At 39.0% G+C, this 8,584-nt stretch overlaps 1 protein-coding gene across 1 annotated transcript in view; it reads left to right on the top strand.

Moving 5' to 3' along the window:
- Window positions 1-8,584, top strand: part of Stt3a (STT3 oligosaccharyltransferase complex catalytic subunit A) — a 31,015-nt gene that overhangs the window by 14,486 nt on the left and 7,945 nt on the right. Inside the window, exons 7-13 of the mRNA XM_050125711.1 lie at window positions 180-327; window positions 985-1,149; window positions 2,430-2,610; window positions 3,957-4,112; window positions 5,463-5,554; window positions 7,692-7,847; window positions 8,011-8,208. Coding sequence (XP_049981668.1) covers window positions 180-327; window positions 985-1,149; window positions 2,430-2,610; window positions 3,957-4,112; window positions 5,463-5,554; window positions 7,692-7,847; window positions 8,011-8,208 — 1,096 coding nt within the window. The remainder of the gene's footprint in view (window positions 1-179; window positions 328-984; window positions 1,150-2,429; window positions 2,611-3,956; window positions 4,113-5,462; window positions 5,555-7,691; window positions 7,848-8,010; window positions 8,209-8,584) is intronic.

Genomic DNA, 8,584 nt, shown 5'->3' with positions numbered 1-8,584 from the left:
TTTTTTTTTTTTTTTTTTTTGGTTTATGTTTTGTTTTGTTTTTGAGACAGGGTTACTTTGTGTAGCTCTGGATGTCCTGGATTTTGCTCTGTACATCAGGCTAGCTTTAAACTCATATCCACCTGTCTCTGCCGCCTGAATGCTGGGATTAAAGGTCTAGTCCTGGAAAAGTGTTCTTAACCTGTGTTAGTGCGGCTTCTGAATGTCTTGTTTTCTTCAGGAATTGCTATCTTTTGCATGCTGCTTACTTACTACATGTGGATCAAGGCAGTGAAGACTGGTTCCATCTACTGGGCTGCCAAGTGTGCCCTTGCTTATTTTTACATGGTAACTATATACATGTATTCTCTGTGTCTCTTTCTTTTTTTGGCGTAAGGATTGAGCTCATACTAAGTATCTGATTAACTGCTGAGGTAGTACTTCTCTACATATTTTTAATAAAAAAATTTTCTTTCTCCCCTCCCCAGCCCCCAAGTTCTTTCTGAGATAGGGTCTTATGTATCCCAGGTTGACCTCAAACTCTGTGTAGCCAAGGATAGCCTTCTGATCTCTTGTCTCTACTTACTGAGAGCTGGTATTACAGATGTGTACCACAGTGCCTGGATTATACAATGTTTAGGATTGAACCGAGGGCTTCTTGTATGGTAGGCAAGCATTCTACCGAGTTATATCCCTAGACCCCCTATTTTTCATTCTACTAATAAAGTCTTTCAAATTCTGTATTACTGTATTTCCTATGGGTACATGTTGGCTGTCCCATATTTTTATTATATTCCCCTTAAAAATTTCCTTTTCTAAGATACATTTTTTTTCTATGTAATTTTACATCTGTCCCTTGACTTTGTTTTTGTGCTTCTACTGAGACTGTGTCTGACACTGTATGGCATCTAGATTAGTAAGATACACTGTGACTTGGTGTATCTTACTATGTGTCAGCATGCTCTGAGTCTGCTCCAAGGGACTAATCCTTCTGTCTTCTCACAGGTCTCTTCGTGGGGAGGTTATGTGTTCCTGATCAACTTGATCCCTCTTCATGTCCTGGTGCTAATGTTAACAGGCCGTTTTTCTCACCGGATCTATGTAGCCTACTGTACTGTTTACTGCCTGGGCACCATTCTTTCTATGCAGATCTCCTTTGTGGGCTTCCAGGTAAGCTGAGACTTTATAGAGTTTCTGTAGCCAAATGTTTCTAAGTAGCTCCAAATAGATTGACTAGGTTGGATTCTCTTAAGAAGAATATGAATTGCAGTTTCTATTTTTCACTGCTTATTAACTGAAACAACAGAATTGTTGGTTATGAATCTGCCTCTAAGAACACATCAGTTTTGCTGCATGCTATTTGAATTTAATGGCTCTGTGCTTAGGTTTGTGTGAGTAGGAGGCCCAGTTAACAGGGTTGACTTGAATGATCAAAGTTAAAATTTCAAACAAGTGGAAATGACCCCATTTAATAGCAGTGGACTCTGAACATCTTAATGGGGCCTAGGTGAGTCCTTGAGGAAGCAAAGCATAAGCTTTATAACCAGGTTATGTACAGTTAGCAGGACATTGTGTGTTTGGTTTCTTTTGTAAAGCTTTCATATTTAGAGATAAGCATATATTTGTAGTCACTTAATATTTGAAATTTACTATTCACTGGAAGATGTAGAGAATGTGCTGTGCTAGTCCCCGAGGAAGTTGGAGAAGGAAATATACACAGCTGTCTGCGGTCTACAGTTCAGTAGTTCTGGAAAGTGTTTCTGGAGCGTTGACATTAATAGTGTCCGGACACTTGTTAGAATGCAGATTCTGTGGAGGAGGGATTCAGAATTCAGGGTCATCCTTGACTTCAGTCAAGTTGAAGCCCAGGTTGGTGTGCATGAAATTCTGTCTCAACAGAGAGAACAGATCAGAACTGAGAACTTAGATCAAGCCAAACCAAGCCAAGTGAGACAGTAAAAGAGACCTGTTGAGTCAGACACTCTGGGTGGGGCTCAGAACCCACTTTAACATTCCCCTTCGTTATAATGCCCACTAGAGTTAGAGAGCCACTGTCTGTGGAAGAGAGTCATTATATACTAAAGGAGTCATACTGGTGCTAGAGACATAGCAGCCACTGATTCTCAGGTTTGGAGATGAAAGTGACATTGAATTTTAAATGATGAGTTTTAGTGAATGGAAATTAGGAGAAAACTCAGTCCAGACTAAGGAAGTAACTGGAGCAGGTGTGATTGTGATGGTGTATAGTGTGCTTTGTTAGACTCCAGACATTTTTAGAAAATATATTCGGTAAATTAAACCCATTTCTATATTGGTCCTTGTTCATTTTGGAACTTGAGACCTCATTTGATTCCTTGGGTTGAAGTAGATCAGAAAAGTACCAATGTTGGATGAACTGTATTTGTTTTTTCTCCTAATATTGCCATATGTGATCACCCACTTCCCCCTAGCCTGTCCTTTCATCAGAACACATGGCAGCCTTTGGAGTGTTTGGTCTCTGTCAGATCCATGCCTTCGTAGATTACCTGCGCAGCAAACTGAATCCACAGCAATTTGAAGTTCTTTTCCGAAGTGTCATCTCCCTGGTTGGCTTTGTCCTCCTCACCGTGGGTGCACTCCTCATGCTGACAGGTAGGGGAGCACGTCTTTTATAGTTAGATACACATGGATACAGATGTAGAATAAATACCAAAAAGATGGACTCTTCGGTCACCACAGAAGATTCTGTCTTTATTTCAAGCGCTGAAGCCAAACACTTAAAGATTAGTTTAATTTTATGTGTATGGGTGTTTTGTCTGCATGTATGTTTGTGCACCACATGTGTGCCTGGTTCCTGAGGAGACCTTAAGAAGGCATCAAATCCCCTGAAACTGGAGTTGTGGACAGCTGTGAGCCACCACATGGGTGCTGGGAATTGAACCCATGTCCTCTGCAAGAGCAGCAAAGACTCTTAACTGCTGAGCCATTTTTTGAGCCCCAAAGTCCTACTCTTTAAAACATTCATTCTCTTTGTCAGCATTTGGATTATCTAGTCTTGCCAGCACTTTTTCAGTTTTTTTTCCTATTGGTTGGCTTGTAGAAGTTCTTTTCTTTGTCATACTTTAAGTCATGGCACTCGATCTATGGAAACTAAATCATGGCTATTTAGGTGATATTCTCCTTTTTTTTTTTTTAATTTACACTTCTTAGAAGCTAATTTGATTTTTCTAATTCATAGCAGGATGGAGGACTTAGTTCACTTAGATTCTAGAGTTGACCTTGATTTCTTAATTTGACTAGATTAAGCCTAAGATTTTCCTTTTCAGTAGGCTTCTCTGGAACCCACTTCCCCCTTGAATTTTTATTTGGCCAAATTATGTTGTTGAAAAATACACTCTTTCAAGTTTAAAAAGAAAGGAGTAAAACTGTAAATAATACTGATGTTAGTAAATCAAAAACAGTCCTTTTTTATCTCAGAATTTTATAAAAATGGAACGTTGTGGGTAAAAGTGCTTTTTGCATAGTCTTGCACTTATGGGCGAATGGCTAATTAAGACAGTACAGTCACTCAGAAGCTTGGTGGTAAGTTAGTCTGGAATATGTTTGGTTTATTTGTTTGCTTTTTTCAAAATAGGGTTTCTCTGTGTAGCTTTGGAGCCTGACATGGCACTCACTCTGTAGACCAGGCTGGCCTCGAACTCACAGAGATCCGCCTGCCTCTGCCTCCCAAGTGCTGGGATTAAAGGCGTGTGTCACCACTGCCTGGCTAGTCTGGAATATGAAGTGTGGCAGAAACAATAAAGGAGATCCTGCCTCAGACAAGGTGGAAGGCAAGAACCAGCTCTCAGAAGCTGCCCTGTCACTTTACCACTTCTGTGCATACTCAGACACCACACAGGCACACTAATAATAAAATAAACTGGGATGTTGTGATTACGTAGCATTTTAGCTTATTGTTTTAGGACTATGTGTGAAATATTTATTGCCTTTTCTTGCAGGAAAGATTTCTCCCTGGACAGGGCGTTTCTACTCACTGCTGGATCCTTCTTATGCTAAAAACAACATCCCCATCATTGCATCTGTGTCTGAGCACCAGCCCACAACCTGGTCCTCCTACTATTTTGATCTGCAGCTCCTTGTCTTCATGTTTCCAGGTCTGTCCTGCATTTTGAAGTAACCTTCATAAGAATCATCCTTTGATTCCAAATATATTAACTACCCTCTTCCTTACTTTTAAAATATTTACTTACTTTTTGTTAGGTATTTAAAAATATTTTTATGTATGTATGTATGTATGTATGTATGTATGTATGTATGTATGTATGTATGAGTGCAGGTGCCTGCAGAGACCAGAAGGGGGTGTCCAGTATTCTGGAGGTAGAGTTACAGACAGTTGTGAGCTGTCCCATGTGGGTACTTATACTTAGTACTCATAGCATATTCCTTTCTCTTTTACCCAGTTTTCTTCTTGGCTATATTGAAGCTCTATGTTGAGTTTTTATAGTTAAGACAATTTTTATATTGTAAAAACAATAGAGATAAGTTTAAAAAGTATGCAAAACGGGTACATTTGCACTAGTTCTTTTTTTAATTGTTTGTTTATTCATTCATTCATTCATTTATTTATTTACTTATTTATTATGTATACAATATTCTGTTTGTGTGTGTTTGCAGACCAGAAGAGGGCAGCAGACCTCGTTACAGATGGTTGTGAGCTACTATGTGGTTGCCGGGAATTAAACTCATGACCTTTGGAAGAGCAGGCAATGCTCTTAACCACTGAGCCATCTCTCCAGCCCCTGCACTAGTTCTTACTACCTGTTCTACTACCTTTAACATTTTAAATCAGATACAGTGATGAATGTCTATAATTTAGTACTTGGAACCTGAGGCAGGAGGATTGTGAGCTTGAGTTTGTTCTGGGCTACATTCTCAAAAAACTGTAATGAAAAATCCATTTTCAGTGTTAATTAATTTTAAGATAGGGTCTGTTTTGTATTTGTGGTCTATTGTGTATTACAGGCTAACCTGTAACATTCATCTACTTATTTGTTGAGTGTGAATGATACCATTCAATGTTCTACTCCTAATTATAAAGAATCATGGTTAGGCATGGAGCTAGGGCTTTGTCAGGGATGGGACACTTGCCTGGCATGACTGAGGCCTGGGGAAAAACACATAATTTCTGCCAATTTAGGATTTACAGAAATATTTTTTATCTGTAGACATGTATAAAGATGTGGAAGAGGAAAGGGACCTATAACTTCTTATAGCAGTATCTTAATGTATTTTATACTTAACATATGGTGAAATTAACCATCTCTTCTGCTAGATGATTTGTGGTTGTTTGGTTATAGTAAACATCTTGGTATAATTTTCTTTAGCATAGATTCCTAGAATTACTGAGGTAAATGTATGAAGCCATGCAGTCGTATAATGAAGGTGTTTTCCCTTGTATTTTCTGTACAGGCTCAGCTGCTTACTTTTCTTTACCTCTTTTGTAGTTGGCCTCTATTACTGCTTTAGTAACCTGTCTGATGCCCGGATTTTCATCATCATGTATGGTGTGACCAGCATGTACTTTTCAGCTGTAATGGTGAGGAATTCCCTCAGTTCTAGCCAAACTATCCCTGACTCTGCGGTGCTTTCTCGTTTGTTCTTTTTTTTTTTTGCCTAGCTGAATTAAAAAAAAAATATTGGTGATTATGCAAAACATCCTGCATTTGGTAATACTTATTTGTAATAAACAGACACATTCTGTTTGTGGGGGTCTAATTTTCTTGAGTTCATAACCCTGTGTTAGGCACTTTTATGCTTCATTGAACTTGGAGCAGATTAAAGAAAAATGTTTGCATGGAACTGGGTTACAGGCAGTTGTGTGCCTCCTAATGTGGATGCTGGAAACCAAGTTCAGGTTCCCTAGAAGAACCAGAAGCTTAGCCGCTACCACTCTCTAGCTCCTGGAGTAGATTTTTTTTTTATCTTAAAGCCTTGAGAGTACTGTCTATGCTTTATTGTTAAGACAGAGAAGGATTTTATGTAAGGTACTAATATATTTCTTACACTATTTTGAAATATTTTTTATTTTATTTATTTTTATGTGTGTGTATGTTTGAGTGTGTATCTGTACACTACAAATATATTTTAATTGGTTATGGTGGTATACACCTGTAATCCCAGCACTTGGGAAGTAGAACTATTATTTCAAGAATGATCTGGTCAACATGGCTAGTCTCTATCTAGAAAAACAATATGGACAAAAATAAGTATATAAAAAAGTAAAAATTTGTTGAGAGATGTGGTACAGGCCTTTAATCCTAGTATTCACAAACCAGAGGTAGGTGGATCTCTTGAGTTCAAGGCCAATGTGGTTTACAAAGAAAGTTCCAGCCAGGATGGCCAGGACTGTTTCACAGAGAAACCTGTTTCCAAAAACCAATAAAAGCAAAACAACAGCAACAAAAAAAACAAACCAACAACAGCAAAACCCCAGTAAAAATTTTATATTATCATTCAGAACCTAGACACATTTAGATATGGAGTTTGTTATTTATATTCATGTTTTTTGAGACAAGGTCTTTAGTTTCCTCTATGTTTTTTTAAATTTTTTAATTTTTTTGGTTTTTCGAGACAGGGTTTCTCTGTGGCTTTCGAGCCTGTCCTGGAACTAGCTCTGTAGACCAGGCTGGTCTCAGACTCATAGAGATCCTCCTGCCTCTGCCTCCAGAGTGCTGGGATTAAAGGCGTGCGCCACCATCGCCCGGCTTCCCCTATGTTTTAATTATGTATGTGTGTGTTTGTGTGTTGGTATGTGCATGTCAGTGAAGGTGCCATGGAGGCCAGAGCCAGGCTATTGTGAGCCACTCCATGTGTGTGCTGGGAACTAAACTCAGTTCCTCTGCAAGAGCAGTAGATGATCTTAAACCATTGAGTCATCTCTTCAGCTCCAAAGATTATCATTTATTATATTTACTTATGTGTATGTGTTTGTGTGTATGCTATATACTAGCAGGTACTTGCAGAGTCCAGAAGAGGACATCACATCTCCTTGAGTTACCTAACATGGGTGTTGGGAACTGAACTCCAGTCTTTTTTATTTAACTTTATTTTATGTGCATTGATGTGAAGATGTCAGATCCCCTGCACCTGGATCTTCAGACAGTTGTGAGCTGCCATGTGGGTGCTGGGAATTGAATCCGGGTCCTCTGGAAGAACAGTCAGTGCTCTTAACCACAGAGCCATTTCTCCAGCCCCCTGAACTCCAGTCTTAAGGATCATGCTTTTAAACTGCTGAGCCATATCTCCTCCATGTATGTGTGTATATGTGTACATGCATATGTGCAGGTACAGGGTCCAGAAGAGGGTGACAGATCTGGAGTTCTAGGCTGTTATGAACTGCCCAACATGGGTTAACTTAGGTCCTCTAGAAGAGCTGTATGTGCTTGGAAGCCATTGAGCCACCTCTCTAGTCCTGGCCTTGAACTTTTGATTCTCCTTTCATAACATTTTGATAGCTGGAATTATAGGTTTGCACAGCAACTGGTCCAACTGCAACAAAGTTTAAGAAATACTTCTGTTACACTAAAACTATACTACATATCTTTTATTTCACATTTGCTGAAGTAGAATATTTGTTGAAAATTGCTAAATTGATGTCATAGTCTTCCAGTAGATTGAAGTCTTGTTATTTGTGGAAGACTGATTATACTGATCACGTTTCTCTTTCCTTTTAGGTGCGTCTAATGCTGGTGTTGGCACCTGTTATGTGCATTCTTTCTGGCATTGGTGTCTCCCAGGTGCTGTCCACATATATGAAGAATTTGGATATAAGTCGCCCAGACAAGAAGAGCAAGAAGCAACAGGATTCTACTTATCCTATTAAGAATGAGGTGAAATTTAAGTAACAAGTTGGCTTGGGAAAATGTGCATGCGTGTGTGTGTTTGAGAGGGGTGGTCACAGTGAACTTGTGCAGCCTGATGTATTTTGGTCTGTCATACTTGGTCATAAGACGCTGTCTGTGTTTGGTTTACATACAGTTCTTTTTTCTGTAGGTGGCAAGTGGAATGATACTGGTCATGGCCTTTTTTCTTATCACCTATACTTTCCACTCAACTTGGGTAACCAGTGAAGCCTACTCTTCTCCCTCCATTGTACTGTCTGCTCGTGGTGGGGATGGCAGTCGCATCATTTTTGATGACTTCCGAGAAGCATATTATTGGCTTCGTCACAATACTCCAGAGGTAAAAATTTGAGAGGGGTTGGATAGTCAGATAGTGGTGAAGACACTTGATATTGTGATAAATATGACCTCTTTTAGATGGATAGGAGCCTTAGAGAAATTAAAAATTTAGAAACTCAGTTTTTAATAAGCTTTAAAGGCCAACTTTCATTGAAGACTGTCGTCTAAAGTAGTGTTTCTCCTCCTGTGGGTTGTGGCCCCTTTGGCAAACATCTGTCTCCAAAAATATTTATATTACAATTTCTAACAGTAGCAGAATTACAGTTGTAAAGTATCAGCAAAAATAGTTTGTGCTTGGGGGGTCACCACAACATTTGAAAGTGTATTAAAGAGTTGAAGCATTAGAAAGTTTGAGATTCATTGTTCTAGAGTATCTTTTTTTTTTT

This window comes from Alexandromys fortis, unplaced genomic scaffold, assembly GCF_014885135.2.
Source record: "Alexandromys fortis isolate MF-2015 unplaced genomic scaffold, M_Fortis_MF-2015_v1.1 scaffold_253, whole genome shotgun sequence".
NCBI lineage: Eukaryota > Metazoa > Chordata > Mammalia > Rodentia > Cricetidae > Alexandromys > Alexandromys fortis.
The sequence above is the reverse complement of the archived record's forward strand: the minus strand, read 5'-3'. Positions and strand labels throughout refer to the sequence as shown.